The sequence below is a fragment of the Salmo salar genome, chromosome 04, assembly GCF_965601325.2.
Source record: "Salmo salar chromosome 04, fSalSal1, whole genome shotgun sequence".
NCBI lineage: Eukaryota > Metazoa > Chordata > Actinopteri > Salmoniformes > Salmonidae > Salmo > Salmo salar.
Genome location: NC_138294.1, coordinates 50,593,259 through 50,610,223, shown reverse-complemented (window position 1 = coordinate 50,610,223; position 16,965 = coordinate 50,593,259). Strand labels below are relative to the sequence as shown.

Sequence of the window (16,965 nt, the reverse complement as noted above, 5' to 3'; positions counted from 1 at the left end):
GAGTATTTACATTTCTTTTTAGAGAAAAACATTTGTGGATTAGCATATTGATAATGAGTATCACACAATATAGCAAACCAGTAACATTTAGGACCATATGTTTTGTATTCTATTTGGCAATGCCATTGGTCTAAAACAGCTATCATCCCATCAAGTTAAATAAATAATTGTAATAATAACAATGGTAATAAAATGCATATAGTTTCAACAATTCTCCTTAAATATTTCCATATGAGACAGACTGAAGATAGTGTACTTACTATGTTACAGCAGCTTTCTGTATTGAGTGAATAGGCAGGAACAGTAGCTCCTAAGTCATATGAAGACAAACATACAAATAATGCATTAAGAAATCTTGACTGTCCCTCTTGGGTACACGTTACAGTCGCCTTTGGTGGTTCAGGTGTTTGGTACTGAACAGTTGACCAGTTGTCTTTGGGATGTTGAAAACACGAATATTTGGTATTGAACGCTATGGTTCAGTTGTCTTTGGTAGCGCAACTTTAGTGCCTCTGGAAACAAACACTGAGTTTAGCTGTCTTTGTGGCCTAACTAGAATGGTTGGCACTGTACATTGTAATTCGACAGTCTTTGAGACAACACTGTCTCTGGAATGGGGAAGAAAAGGGCAAGGAAAACATCTTCCCTGATGTGGTCAGATTGTTTAGCTCCAAGTCTTTTGATGCACATACTCTACTATGCACCACTTAGTTAGGTCTTTACCTGGGTTCAGCCCAGCAAACTCCTTACATTCAATTCACCCAGGGAAGGACAGTTGTCGAGTCATTTGGGTATGTTGTGTGGCATTGACTATGTAGGTGCTGTAGTGGCTGTGGGTCGGGTCCCTCTCACTTTCTTGCTTCTCTTGCTGACCGTGGTGAAGCGGAAGGGCTGCAGGTCGGGTTGCTCCCCGGGGGGCAGGCGCTTCATGAAGTGAACGTCCTGCTGGTTGGGCAGTGTCTGAGGGCCTCTCCTGGGGCGCCCCCTCTTGGTGAAGCCCACGTACCAGCCCGTATAGCGTGCTGACATCAGAGCTGTGTAGTGGTTCTCCAACACCATCTCAACGAAGACACAGTCTGCACTGCGATTACTAGCCTTCTGGAATACACACACATATATGATAATTTCCAGTGTCTGACTTGGACTGAAATAGGTGCCGGTACTCATTTTGGCTGCCAATACTGTTTCTATTTAGGTGCAGAGGTTCAGCAATACTTTTGAGATAATATTCTATAAAAGGAACAGGAGCTCAAGCAGTAGACATGTTGATGTGCCGGTACTCCGCTCCAGCGAGCTCCTGCCCAAGTCAAGCACTGGTAGTGTCAATATGAGATGCAAAGTGAATAACTCCAGGTTGTTTAAATGTATACATTAACAGGAACGTGTAGCGAGAGTCAGAATAAGAATCGTGTTTGTCTCACCTTCCCCACAAGCTTGCCTCGACGGTTCATGCACAGGTAGAAGTTGGTCTCTTTACCACGGATTCTCACCTGACTTCCAAAAGTATCAGCCTCCACAACAAGCTGGGCTTGGAAAGAGACAGATGCACAAAAATACAGATTGTAAGAGCCCACATGAAAAAAATGCTATAGTATGGTATAAATACTAAGTATTATAAGTATAAGTATTACTATATTTATGTACTGTAGTATTCACTGAACTACTGTAGTATTTACTGTAGTATGCACATTAGAGTGTGCTTGTTATATCGTCTTTAACACAGAAGTGGGGGCTTTCTTGAGGAAACTTGCTAGATAAATACTAAAATAGTAATACACTGTAGGTAAGACTGGAGTATGAATGGATGGTTCAAAGCTTCTGCTCTTTTCTATAACCTGTAGGGAACACAATATATGGTATATACTTGGCATGTAGGTGTCTCACTCATGAGTGGCACAAATTGGGATATGGGGGAGGGGAATGGGTGGGGTATATGCAAATTAAAAACTGTAGTATTACTATAGTTAAAAAAACTGTAGTATTTTTGCAGACACTAGTGTTTTTGCGGACATTACTGTAGTATTTACTACAATGTTTTTTTTGTGGATAATACTGCAGTATTTACTATAGTATTCTACAGTATACTACACAATTCTATACTAGTATTACACGGGTCATTCCACGAAATGGGTGCCTTTTGGATACATGCAAACTTTTAAGAAATGAACTTTAAAATATATTTTATGTTTAGCTTACGGAAAAACACTTTTTCCCATCTCAGGCATTAAAATCCTAGTTAAATCAAAGTTAAATCAAATTCTAGTTTTCCTAACATGAATTGAGCTTACAGTGTTGATGTGTTAAGCTCGAACACCTCAGTCAAAGATGAATAAACAATTATAAATAGACCAAAAAGTGAGAGAAGACTTCCTTACTTTTCCACCATGCTGTTCAGAAGACCCAAATGATGTCACCTGCTGTGAATAATTTAACTTGGTGGAATGGTCCATTATTTTAAAGGGGTAAATTGTTTGCATAACAGGGTTGGCCTTAACATGAGGGACAGATGTAAATGCATCACTAATATCATAAATATAAATAATAATCTTCAGAAATGACTTTGTCAAAGCAGAAAAATAACTAGGCCTTTACAATGATGGTGAAACGTGGATACATTTTGGGGATTAAGTCGGTTGAAATCGTCCTCGAAGTGGCACAGGGTTGACGAAGGGACGTGTCAAAATACTGAATTTTGGCACTTTAGAAAGCCTTTATTCATATTTAAGATGTACTTGATTCTCTATTTGGTCTATATTAAAGTGCACTTTATTTAATATAACAGGCTTTTCAAAATTCAATATGGGTGCATAATTTCTACTTCCACGAAAAGGCACCCTTTTCGTGGAATGACCCACACATGATTGAGGGATACTTCAGTGTGTAGTATAGTATTTTACATTATACTACAGAATTATATAGTAAGCACTACATAATCGAGGGCTACTACAGTGTGTAGTATAGCATTCTACAGTATACTACAACATTATATAGTAAGTACTATATGTGATTGAGGGATATTACAGTGTGAAATATAGTATTCTACAGTATACTACAAAATTACATAGTAAGTACTACACATGATCAAGGGATACTACAGTGTGGAGTATAGGATTCTACAGTATAGTACAGCTTACTACAGAATTATACATAAAGTACTGTAGTATTATATAGTAAACTGTAGTATTTTGTCATGTGGGAAAGGGCATAGAAATTGAGCACATAGGATGGGATGGGGGGATTGTTAAATGCAATTAGTTCATAGATGTAGCCACAATACAGAGGTCAAACCAAATCAATAACATTAGTCTCCCTCCATCCCCCTACAACAAAGCAACATAGCGGGGTAAATGGGAAATCGATGACCTTATCGATATCGGGACTGAGTCTACCACACAGAAACCGCTGCTCCATCTTTCTATTTCTCTCTGTGTGTCATAGGCTCGTCTGTCCGGTTGCTACTTCATGATTTTGAGGGCCATGTACTGTAGGCGTGATAACATAGAGGAAATGATTGCTTGGTTCTTGTTGATTCTGATTTTGTATTGGAGTGTTCTGTATATTGTAGGAAGTAGTAGTACTATATCTTACCATATTTATCCCCATCGTCTCCCTTGGCACTGATTCTCCTCCCCATCACCTGCACGTGTTTGCCACTTGTCCTGCTGTACAGCTGGTACACTCTGTGCTGCCGGCGACTCATGGCGTCTCGACCCCGTGTCTGATTCTCCACGTATACGCTGAAATTAACATGGTCATCAGCTAAGACCTATACCACCACAAAACAGACAGCCATGTGGTTAGAACGAGAGCCTTTATTCAGAATGGCATGTTAGAAACATAATGGATACAATTGTATACACACATTTACCTGCAGGGGGCTGCAGACCACCAGTAAAGCCTGGACAGATCTGAGAGAAGGGGAGAATGGATCTGCTTTGAGATTACATATGGTATGTTTGCATCCCAAAATAATACAAAAGCAGTCTGTCTGCCACACTCCTGCCTCTTTTCTGTCTCCACCACCAATTTTAAACCAGTCTCTATGCCTCCAAAAATGGTCATTTCTAGATAAAACCATCACGGCAACAGACAGTGGCCATGCTGTCTCTCTCTAGGGACAGCTGCTGAGCTCAGCTCATATCTATGATGAGCTAACAGGATATCAATATTCACTAATCCATCCAGCCATCTATCTAAGCACTTCAATCTCTTATCCCTCCCTGTATAAATACAGCACACACAGCACATGCATAGATACATGGATTACGGCACACAAATAAGGCTGAACTCCATCTTAAATAAAGAGGGGGAAGAGCAGGAGAAACGTTAGCAGACACGTTAGCAGTAGAGAGTGTTCTTTCATATCTTCCCGTACCCCCTGGCCTTGTGCTCATTAGGGGACCCAATACCCCCTGTGCTGTCCAGATGTAGGGATGCCTGGAACGCTGCCTACAGCTGGCCCAAAGCACACACAGATGTCTGGGCTCCAATTCTACTCTGAGGACTACTTTTGTTCTACTTCTGTGTTACCTCAGATGAAACCTCTGTAAAAATCTGACCAAGTGGAGAGTAAGTTTGAGAGATACAAGGTCATAATGGGGGTGACAGGGACACTTTAAAGTGGGAAACAGGTCAATTCGTCATTGTAAATGTAAGATTCGTTAACGCGTCTGACAGAATTGCTTTAGGTTTGGTTAAAGTGGATGGATGCCCTAATTTGGGGAAGAGCTAATTGCTGATAATCCCCTTCACGAATCACATGATCCTGTTAAACACAGACACCCATCAAAGACACTAATAAGGCACAGTCATACTGTACATCCACTCATTCATTCATAACCCATTAGCAGACATTCTGTCAGTGACAAATTTCTGGTCTTTCAGTCTGGGGAGAGTGAAAAGAGGTGTCTGGGTCATGGGACATGGTTGAGTGGCCAGAGGAGCAATATGCTACAGCAATATGCTACCATGTGGAACAGCCTCAGAGGAATTGTACAGATCAAAAAAAAATACAAGATTCCACCACCACTTGGTATTGGAAAAACAGATGGCTTTTCTATTTCACAGTTAGCTGTTCAGAAAATAGTTTTTCATTATTACAATGGGTAAAGGAGAACATGCACCCTATATGACGGTGTACGAAACACCACACCTGCTGCGCTGGACTGATGGTCAGAGCATGCATGAAGAGAAACATGTGCGCTGACACACACACACACACACACACACACACACATACCTCCATTCATTTCTCTCCAGAAAACCTTAGGTTGCGCATCAAGGGTTACTGCACATTTAACTTACAACATGACTAGTGTAGAGAGGAGGGAACTCATCTCTCGTCCCGCGCAGCTACCCGGCCAGCAAAAGTCAGGCACCGTTACCGAGGATCTCTAGCTGGTACTGTCTGTAATCCGTTCGTTTGAGAAGGGTTTGGGGAACGGCAACAACTCCTGCGATAATTCCTGCGGGCATCAGCAGAGCATGCCGAGCACACCGGTTAGAATGCTGGCGGAGGGGAATGGTTTGCTCTGCAAAAATTGTATCATGTAGCCAAAACGAGCGAATGCGCGCTGGGTATGTCCAGTTTGTTCAATTCTCTGAAATCATGACAGGTGTTTGGCAAAATAGGATTTTTGCAGGTTTGCCTCTTTTTTTTTATTACTTAGTATGTTTCTACAGCTATGCCTACAATGCTTCTATGAGAAAATTGTAAAATAGGCTTATTTTACACGCAGAACTCAGTTGAACTTGTATTGCCATTGTCCATTAGTTCCCATTGTCTTCGTTCCTTTCTTCTGTATATCACTTTTCTTTGTCCGAGAATCTATGTTAATTTGTCACGTATAGTAGTTCAGAAAAACAGCAATTCCTAGTATCACGGAAAGTCTATTCGGGGAGTGAGATCGGGGCATGAGAGGAGTAGTGGCGGGGAAGGGGAGGCGGCACGCGGCCGGTGTAATCCCAGTGATGATATAGGTGTGTCCCGCGGGAGACGAGACCATTTGGCAGGACAGAGGCGAAGGCGGAGTAGAAAGGGGAACAGATTACAGAAAGCGTCAGTCAGAGCAATACCTAGTAAATCGAGCAATGGCAATGCGACTTTAAGAGAACTCAGTGAGTTAGCAGACACCGAGGAAATGAAAAGTGGTTTAGACATCCAGACTGGTCACATAGACTAGACATAACATAGTGAACGTAAATCTGGGACACTGGAAATAGTATAATATGTTAAATTTGGTATGGTTATATAAAAGAGAAGGTTACTTAAGGCAAAATCAAAAGGAGCGTTTTTAACGCGAAGGTCTAGTAACCCAAAGGCTGCGTTTTCGAATCTCATCACAGACAACTTTACAATTTTAGCTAGCCACTTTGCAATTACCTACACATTTGTAGCTACTTTGCAACTACTTAGCATGTTAGCTAACCCTAACCTTAACCCTTGTGACTAACCCTTTCCCTAACCTTAACCCTTTCACCTAACTCCTAACCTTAACCCCCCCTAACCATAGCTAGGACCCCCTTGTGGCCCCCCTAAATGTGGAGTATGAAAAAAAAATTACATAACTAATTTTTGCGATTACATCCGTTATTAGACAGTGGCAACGCAGAACACTAATGATTATGAACATGGTCTTTTGCCTGCAAATGCCTGCAATGCAGTGAAGAAAACGATATGACAACAATAACGTAATGTAACTGGCCCCTCTAACAGTACAACTGGCCCCAGCTTGGCCCCCCCAGTTGAAATGGTCTAGAACCACCACTGGGTTAGGGTTAGGAGTTAGGTTAAATGGTTAAGGTTAGGATTAGGGGAAGGATTAGGTTAAAGGGTTAAGGTTAGGGGAAGGGTTAGCTAACATGCCAAGTAGTTCCAAAATAGCTTTAAAAAAAGTAGTAAGTAGTTACAAAGTTGTTAATTAGCTAAAATGCTAAAGTTGTCTGTGATGAGATTTGAACATGCAACCTTTGGGTTGCTAGACATTCGCATTGTATATCCACCCATCCACTCTGACAAATTTGATCATCCTGGATTTTCGTTTACTATGTTACGTCTAGTCTGTGTGTCAAGTGAGTAGGCTACCATTGCATTTGCACTACACAAACATGATGGGTACATTGAAGAACTGCTCATGGTTTGAGAGGAGGACACATAGTAGTAGCCTATAGTCCTGCCATGTTATTTTGTTTTAAGTTCCGTTAAGGTTATGAAATACATAATGGAAAAGGAAAGGGAATGAGAAAGTTGGAAATGAGGGGGAGGGTGGGTGTGCATAAGGTATGTAAGCAAAGAGTAGAATCCAAAATGAACATTTCTTAGGGGTTTAACAACACCGGGAGATCCTCACTCCCCTCCACCACAGAACCGCAGACATATGGTCAGCCAACCATACTAACCCCTACTACCCCCCTCTCTCCCTCCCTCTCTCTCCCTTCCTCTCTCTCTCTCACTCTCTCACTCTCTCACACACACAGACAGATATCCACTGTTTTCTTTTCTCACTTTAAGGATGATGAACTACCTTAGCTGGCACCTGAGGTAGAGGTCAAATCAGGGTCAGTAGAGTTGATGTTACACATTTCATTCTTTCCAGGGCGTTTGAGTGTGAAATGAGTGAGTGCGTCATGCACTGCCAGATCCAGAATGTTCAAAGTGGTCCCATTAGTGTAATTACACAGACTAAAATAGGCCTATGCCTACTGCATATTGTCTGTAGGTGTCATTTCAATTATCCTTGTAATACCCAGTGCCATGGTCTCATTTGGTACGAATCTTAGGATTATTGGGTCCATGGGAGAAACCATCTTGCTCTGCTGCAATAGTGCAGCCTATGCAGAGAACTTTAGGTAAGCAGTACCTCACATTCAAGTTGTCAGACATGAGCATTTGCCCCATAGGGCTAGGCTACCTACCGTATAGGCCTAGAGTCTGCCCTTGAAAAAACTAGGCTACAATATGGCATCAAATTACTGTTCGTTGGGGTAGGCCTAGCTGTCAGATAACATTTACTTTGTTGAGATGTTAGGCCTCAGGCATTTGTTTGCTAGTTAGTTTGGATGCAGTAGGGATGATTCATGTGGATCAGATGTTCTTCTGACACCCCCAGATGAAACACATCGTTTTATGATTAACAGGGTTTGGTGGCATTGAGCCTACTAGCCACCACTAGCCTCCATCACCACTAGCCTCCATCACCACTAGCCTCCATCACCACTAGCCTCCATCATCACTAGCCTCCATCACCACTAGCCACCACTAGCCACCACCACTACTAGCCACCACTAGCCTCCATCACCACTAGCCACCACCACCACTAGCCTCCATCACCACTAGCCACCACCACCACTAGCCACCACCACCACTAGCCTCCATCACCACTAGCCTCCATCACCACTAGCCACCACCACCACTAGCCTCCATCACCACTAGCCTCCATCACCACTAGCCTCCATCATCACTAGCCTCCATCACCACTAGCCACCACCACCACCACTAGCCTTCATCACCACTAGCCACCATCACCACTAGCCACCACCATCCTCCATTACCACTAGCCTCCATCACCACTAGCCACCATCACCACTAGCCACCATCACCACTAGCCACCACCACCACTAGCTTCCATCACCACTAGCCTCCATCACCACTAGCCACCACCACCACTAGCCTCCATCACCACTAGCCTCAATCACCACTAGCCTCCATCATCAGTAGCCTCCATCACCACTAGCCACCACTAGCCACCACCACCACTAGCCACCACCACCACTAGCCTTCATCACCACTAGCCACCATCACCACTAGCCTCCATCATCACTAGCCTCCATCACCACTAGCCACCACCACCACTAGCCACCACCACCACTAGCCTTCATCACCACTAGCCCACCCACGCCCACCCACTAGCCCTCCCCTGCCCCATCACCACTAGCCCACCCCTGCCCATCACCACTAGCCACCAGCACCCGCTAGCCACCATCAAATCAAACTGTATTTGTCACATGCTCCGAATACAAGTGTAGACCTTACCGTGAAATGCTTACTTACAAGCCCTTAACCAATAGTGCAGTTCAAGAGGAGTTAAGAAAAATATTTACCAACTAAACTAAAGTAAAAAATAGTAAGAAGTAACACAATAACATAACAATAATGAGGCTATATACAGGGGGTACCAAAACCGAGTCAGTGTGCGGGGGTACAGGTTAGAGGTAATTTGTACATGTAGGTAGGGGTGAAGTGACTGCATAGATAATAAACAGCAGGTAGCAGCAGTGTACAAAACAAATAGGGGGGGGGGGGGGGGGTGTCAATGTAATAGTCCGGTGGCCATTTGATTAATTGTTCAGCAGTCTTGTGGTTTGGGGGTAGAAGCTGTTGAGAAGCCTTTTGGTCCTAGACTTGGCACTCCGGTACCGCTTGCTGTGCGGTAGCAGAGAAAACAGTCTATGACTTGGGTGACTGGAGTCTCTGACAATTTTATGGGCTTTCCTCTGACACTGCCTATTATATAGGTCCTGGATTGCTGGAAGCTTGGCCCCAGTGATGTACTGGGCCGTAGGCACTACCCTCTGTAGCGCCTTACGGTCAGATGCCGAGCAGTTTCCATACCAGGGGGTGATGCAACCAGTCAGGATGCTCTCGATGGTGCAGCTGTAGAACTTTTTGAGGATCTGGGGACCAATGCCAAATCTTTTCAGTCTCCTGAGGGGAAAAGGTTTTGTCGTTCCCGCTTCACGACTGTCTTGGTGTGTTTGGACCATGATAGTTCGTTGGTGATGTGGACACCAAGGAACTTGAAACTCTGCACCTGCTCCACTACAGCCCCATTGATGTTAATGGAGACTTGTTCGGCCTGCCTTTTCCTGTAGTCCACGATCCGCTCCTTTGTCTTGCTCACATTGAGGGAGAGGTTGTGGTTCTGGCACCACACTGCCAGTTCTCTGACCTCCTTCCTATAGGCTGTCTCATTGTTGTCGGTGATCAGTCCTACCACTGCTGTGTCGTTAGCAAACTTGATGATGGTGTTGGAGTCGTGCTTGGCCACGCAGTCGTGGGTGAACAGGGAGTACAGGAGGGGACTAAGTACACACCCCTGAGTGGCCCCAGTGTTGAGGATCAGCGTGGCAGACGTGTTGTTGCCTAGCCTTACCACCTGGGGGCGGCCCATCAGGAAGTACAGGATCCAGTTGTAGAGGGAGGTGTTTAGTCCCTGAGTCCTTAGCTTAGTGATGAGCTTCGTAGGCACTATGGTGTTGAACGCTGAGCTGTAGTCAATGAACAGCATTCTCACATAGGTGTTCCTTTTGTCGAGGTGGGAAAGGGCAGTGTGGAGTGCGATTGAGATTGCGTCATCTGTGGATCACCACTAGCCTCCTTCACCACTAGCCTCTATCACCACTAGCCTCCATCACCACTAGCCACCATCACCACCAACCTCCATCACCACTAGCCACCATCACCACCAACCTCCATCACCACTAGCCACCATCACCACTAGCCACCATCACCACTGGCCTCTATCACCACTAGCCTCCATCACCACTAGCCTCAATCACCACCAACCTCCATCACCACTAGCCACCATCACCACCAACCTCCATCACCACTAGCCACCATCACCACTAGCCTCCATCACCACTAGCCTCCATCTCCACTTGCCTCCATCACCACTAGCCTACATCTCCACTAGCCTCCATCTCCACTAGTCACCATCACCACTAGCCTCCATCACCACTAGCCTCCATCTCCACTAGCCTCCATCTCCACTAGTCACCATCACCACTAGCCTCCATCTCCACTAGCCTCCATGACCACTAGCCTCCATCTCCACTAGCCTCCATCACCACTAGCCTCCATCTCCACTAGCCTCCATCTCCACTAGCCTCCATCACCACTAGCCTCCATCTCCACTAGTCACCATCACCACTAGCCAAAATGTGCCAATGAACTAAGTGCAGCAATGTAAGAGTGCTGTGAGAGACTCATGGTCTCGTTAACAGGTTCCATATGAGGCTGCTTGGCCTAGCTGGGCCTGGGTCGGGCTGAACCTATTCACAGTTTTGGGCCTGGCACCACCAACACACTTTCTGTCTTCTCTCATTTGGGCTGTCATGCTTTACCTGACACCTGTACTGTGATTGGATAACCTTTTGTCTCGACAAACAAATGATACTTTTTTCTCTTGTCTCGCCCTCTCTATGTCTGTCTCTTTGTCTATTCAGTAGAGGTGCCACACCCCAGACACTGTTATTTCTGAAATGTTGAAATACGGAAGAAAAAAAAAACAATGGAAAACTGGACCCATTTTAAACAGGCTTCATCTCCACGGTACAAAGAAAGATGAATACTCGTTTTTTTCTGTTACAGAGTGTAAGCCATTGTTTTCCACTGTGTTACCTCAGACTAATGTACATGATGCATATATGTCAGACTGAGTAGTATCTTTCTTGTAGTAGTTTTATGTTTTGCTTGTGTCTGTAGGTGTCTTGTAAGATGTCCATATCAGTAGCTGCATATGTTCAATATCAATCTACACTGAGTGTACAAAACATTTCCATGACATACACTGACCAGGTGAATCCAGGTGAAAGCTATGATCCCTTATTGATGTCACCTGTTAAATCCACTTCAACCAGTGTAGATTAAGGGGAGGAGACAGGTTAAAGAAGGATTTTCAAATATTGCGACAATCGAGACATGGATTGTATATATGTGCCATTCAGAAGGGGAATGGGCAAAACAAAATATTTTAGTGCCTTTGAACGGGGTATGGTAGTAGGTGCCAGGCACCCCAGATCGAGTGTGTCAAGAACTGCAACGCTGCTGGGTTTTTCACAGTCAACAGTTTCCTGTGTGTATCAAGAATGGTCCAACAACCAAAGGACATCCAGCCAGCTTGACACAACTGTGGGAAGAATTGGAGTCAACATGGGCCAGCATTCCTGTGGAACGCTTTCAACACCTTGTAGAATCTATGCCCCGACGAATTGAGGCTGTTCTGAGAGCAAAAGGGGGTGCAACTCAATATTAGGAAGGTGTTCCTAATGTTTTCTACACTCAGTGTATATCAGCATGCTCAGTATATCAGGGTGCCCTCTTCCCCTCCGCTCGTTCTCTCTCTCTCTCAGACATGCGCACAAGCAGTTGGTCTTGGCTCACCCTCTGTCTTTCCAGACTTTGAAGGGAGTTCAGACGTCTAATATAAGACAGGTCCCACCACAACAAAAGATCTCACTTTGAGTTAGGATAAACAATATCTCTCTCTCCCACCCTTTCTGTCTGTGCCCCACTCTCATTTTCCCTTCTTGGTGTTATTTCGCTCTTGGCAAGAGGAGAAGTATGTGCACTTGTTATGCGTTTTCCATGGTAGCCTTTCCTCTGGAATAGATTAGCAGCAGCGAGTGAAAGGGTGAGCTGAACAAGTGAGATAGAGATAATGAGGTATAAGGAGACAGGGGAGACATTGGGCTGAAAGAGATGGACTTAATTTGCCTGATTAATCTGGTGCGATACACGTCTGTATTACCTGCCTAGTTTCAAACACTCCTTGCTTGTGCTTAAATACATCTATTTATTGGCTTGACCAACTTTTTCATTCTGACTGATTGAATCAGTCTAACTGGTTGAATCACACACGCACACACACGCACACACACACACTCACTCACTCACTCACTCACACTCTGGCACTCCTGGACTAGAGGAGCAGCAGTAGATGAAGGATAAATTGGTTATTGCGAGAGAATTTAAACCCCCGTGGTAGGAGATATGTTATGAAATCAAAGTGCGGAATCGTGCGTTTGCCTCTGCATGACCATGACAAGAGAAATAAACCGGACTGATCTAAACCAACCTATTACAGGTTCACAACTCAATGTAATGGAAAGATTTGACTTGCTTTTTGCTATTTATCTGTTGGAGTGACTTCAAACGAAAAGGAGACGGAAAAGATGCATGAATTGCTAATAAATGGTAGAGTTTCTTTTAGCTTTGTGGAAAATGTGTTTAACATTCAGACAGGGACGTCTATCCAGCTTGAATTCCCTGACCCTGTTGGGTCTTGGCATAAAGAGGCCTCCTGTCAGTCATATCTTATTAGAGCCACAACGTGATTGGCTAAGGGCCGCTGGCACCCGCCCAGTAGAGGAAGTAGTGCAGTGCTGCTGGGCTGTGGAGCAGTGGAAACTGCACCGTGCTCTGGGATTGTGTTGAAGGCCTGTGTTGTTGCAGAAGGTTGCCCTGTGTGTTCAGGAGGTGGTGTGGGTTTGGTCTACTGGGAAATAGTACCGTACTCTTCTGCTGTGGGGTTGGCCTCTAGTGTTGTACTGTGCTCTGGGAGTTGTGTTGCTGGACTGTGTTGGGATGTTTTGCTGCCAGGGCTGTGATCTTTGGTAGAAGAGACGCTTTTATAGGCCAACCCACGCAATGAACATAGCAACACAGACCGACACACAGAGATACTGTGTCGTTAAAGGGATGAATGAGAAAGAAATTGTTGTGTATAGTCGATGCAAAAAGTTTCAGATTTCCCCAGAAACAAGCCTAACATTGAAAATGATCCCACTTGGAGCGGTTTAGCGGTATATAATATTGAAAAAAAGTTGAATGAGTGAGTGATTGGTACATGTAAATAACACTCACCTCTTATATACACAGCATGATGTATTAGAAGAATGACTGAGTGCTACATAGATGTTCAACATAACCACCTGAGGTAATGTGCAACAAAATACACTGTACGAAAGTAAGAATGACTGTGTGTATATTTTCTGTATCTAAGGTCGACCAGGTTAAATCGATTTCACAGATACATAACAGTCAGTACTTTAGAGGAACACACACCCAAACACACACACACGCACTCAGCATGCCAAGGTCACATTTCATCTTGCTCTCCCTCCCCTCTTCTTTCATTGGCTCTGAGCAGTATATTGTTTATGATCCCTCAACCTGGGTAAGCACTCATCCCTCTCTCCAGGAAGGCTCTGTAACCTCCTGTCCCCAACACACACACACTTACCATAGTTTTTCAGGATATATTCACAAAACTTGAATTGAATTTGTGTCAAAGGTAATGTCTAGGTTCTCACAGCAGATATTCTTACCAGAAATGAGCTCAAAATAGAACAAGGAAAAGGGAAGATGGGTTGACAGGATGGAGGAGATTAAAGGAGTGGAGAGAAGAAGGATAGACAGAATACAATATGGGCATATAAAAGAAAATACAACGTCTTTAATGTATCCGGTAATTTATTCACTGTTGTGTCCAACTACAGCATGTGTAGGCCTAATAACTATGTTATAGCTGTGTAAACACAGTTGATATATCAGCCTAGTTGTGAAGGATGGTAGTTGAGCTTTTCGGGTAAAAAAAATAACAAAAACAGAGTTGAGACTGGAAACACACTCAGACATTGGATGGGCAATTGTACGTAGCCCTTGTTTGAACACAGGACTTACAGACTTCTTCCATGTACATAGATAGAGCATTGTCCTCCTATGCACCATGGGTGTTATTCAAGTAATATTTCACAATTCCCATTTTTCACACAAACATAGGCTTCTGGGGGTATTATTCAATCAACATTTCACAATTCCCAGCTGGGGGGTAGAAAGTGAGGAGGAAACATGCACATAGCAATAGGGGAGAGGACACCAGGTGACAGGTGAGAATGTGTCCTTGGATAATAATCTGTGGCCTTGAACAGTGTTCATGTGAATATAATAGTGTCAAAGAGTACATTGTCATTACACTGTACTTGCGTTGGAGTGCCAGGACGTTGTATTAACATGAGCTAATAAACAGTCAATGCTGACAGCCAGGAAAGTCTGATGTAGGCATCAGTGCTGCCGCTTTGAGGGACGCAGTGGAACTGCACATTATGTAGCCTACCATCCACAATGACTGTAGTGCTGCAAGTCACACCAGTCTGTACAGGATATGCCGGTCCTTTAGAAGTATGTCACACACACAAATTAATCTGGTGCGATACACGTCTCTGTATTATCTGCCTAGTTTCAAACACTCCTTGTTTGTGCTTAAACCCATACAGTATCTTTCCTTTTTCTGTGGGAATCCTACAGTTTACACAGCTGAGTAACAGGTGCTGTGGCTGCCCCCATCGTCCGCTACCCTCTTTCCCCTCCTTTCATTCTCTCTCTCCTTCCTATAATCTTTCCCTTTGGTCTTTATCTTCCCCACTCCTGTTGCCATCACCCACTGTCCTTCTCTTCCCCTCTGCCTCTCCCTCTCTCCTAAACAAGGGCTCTCCTTTAAGTTATTCACTTTTCAGAGTTATTCTCATCAGCCACAGTCTCTTGGCATGACAGCACAGGATGAATGTAAAAAGATAAGGACCTGCAGTCGATCGCTCTCTTTACCCACTGTCATTATGTCAGGCACGTCTCAATAAGAGACATTTGTATAGGTATACATTTGATTGACAGTTGGTGTAGACCTACCTGTATGCCTGATCCCATAAATGTTTGGACGTGTGTTGTTCGTGTGAGAGAGAGAGAGAGAGAGAGAGAGAGAGGGTGAGGGTAGTGCCCACATTCCTTTGGGATTCCTGACATTCCCTGTCTGTGGCACCATGCTCCATCTCTGCACCCTGAGAGAGAGAGATAGAGAGAGAGAGAGAGAGAGAGAGAGAGAGAGAGAGGGGGGGCCTCCCATTGACTCAGACTAATGGCGCTAATCTAAAGTATATGTCTCCCTCTACTGGCGTTCACAGGCACCCTAACGAAATATCCCCCGCTTGCATCTTCTCCTGTAAATTCCTCTGAGCGCCACCGCCTTCATCAAAGGTATACTGCTTTTTGACTGATACGCCAGATGTCGCCGAGACGATCTTTACCTCCACGCATTTATCATGATCCCTTGTCATCTCCTAGCACGTAACACGCTACCAGACAGCAAAACGTTGGAAGCGTTTTTGAAAAATTCTATAAATAAAAAAGATTAGATTCATAGAAATCGGGTGCGTTTCATGATATTGGTGGGCCATTAGTGTAGGTAGGCCTATATCTTAATCTAACATACATCCTCGGAGTTATACTGGAGGATTTAGAAAATAAAGGATTAGTTCGAACACTGATGGTAAACGCATCTAAAATACCGTTTACTGTATTTACCACATCTGCAGCTTTACAGATTTGCTGTAATTAAGACCAAGACCAGATGTATTGCTAGATACCCTACTTTACTTTTAGTATTTGTTTTATAATGGTGTGTGCGTGTTCGTGCGTGCGTGTGGTAATCCCTTTGTCTTTTTATCCGTAAATGTGTTTGTCACGATACCAACCGCCGCGTAGCAGTTAAATTCTGTTTCCGCTGTGGGTAAATGACGTTAAACATGCACTTAAGGCATGTGGAAAACAGGTCAATGCAACTGCACCAGAGAAAACCGCTGTGCGTCCCACGGATAGCCCCGGGTTTATTTCTCACAAAACATTTTAATTCCTCTGTTCGCTAATGATCCCGGAACACTTCCCTCTAATCCCCACTCCATTAATTAAAAAGAGCACGAGCCCACGGAAAACCTCGCCATCTGCTGTGGCTTCATTCCGGTAGACAGATTGTGTTTTCATCTTATTTAAAACAAGGGGATTGGAGAGTTTTTAGAGCAGGCGTGTGATGGAGTGATGAGAGAGAGGATGGCCTCTCACTGGTGAGGAGACACTGAGCTCCATCACGTCCTCTACTCACACGCACAGCTGGAATAGCCTAGCCTATAGCCTACTGAAAACGGTTTATTTTATGATTTAAACTATACATTTTGGTCGTTTATTTTAGTGAGATGTTACTTATTTGCTCTTAAAAATAGAAATTGTTTAGGTTTTATTCAAATATTTGCCTATGCGTTGTAAGGCTATAGATTTGATTGTAGCCTCGCCTATTACTTTCTTCTTCTGAAATTGGTTATTTTGAATGAAACTACTGCAGTAGATCTATTTGACAAACG

The 16,965-nt window shown here is 44.0% G+C and overlaps 1 protein-coding gene across 1 annotated transcript; it reads right to left on the bottom strand.

The window, feature by feature from the left end:
• Nucleotides 1-81: 81 nt before the first annotated feature.
• Nucleotides 82-4,062, bottom strand: LOC106603257 (fibroblast growth factor 18). Its single transcript, XM_082973812.1, has 5 exons — nt 3,998-4,062; nt 3,869-3,908; nt 3,589-3,766; nt 1,422-1,528; nt 82-1,098 (listed from the first exon to the last, which is right to left on the bottom strand). Exons 1-5 carry the CDS (start codon nt 4,060-4,062, stop codon nt 811-813), a joined length of 678 nt encoding a protein of 225 aa, XP_082829938.1. The 3' UTR covers nt 82-810.
• Between the last annotated feature and the right edge of the window lie 12,903 nt (nt 4,063-16,965).

Excerpts from the sequence above, each read along its gene's own strand:
- LOC106603257 (XM_082973812.1), bottom strand. The coding sequence starts at position 4,062 with ATGACCATTTTTGGAGGCATAGAGACTGGTTTAAAATTGGTGGTGGAG. Across the intron at positions 3,767-3,868 it reads TGGTCTGCAGCCCCCTGCAG|GTCTTAGCTGATGACCATGT; the intron begins GTAAATGTGTGT and ends GTGGTGGTATAG. Across the intron at positions 1,099-1,421 it reads GAGGCAAGCTTGTGGGGAAG|AAGGCTAGTAATCGCAGTGC; the intron begins GTGAGACAAACA and ends TGTGTATTCCAG.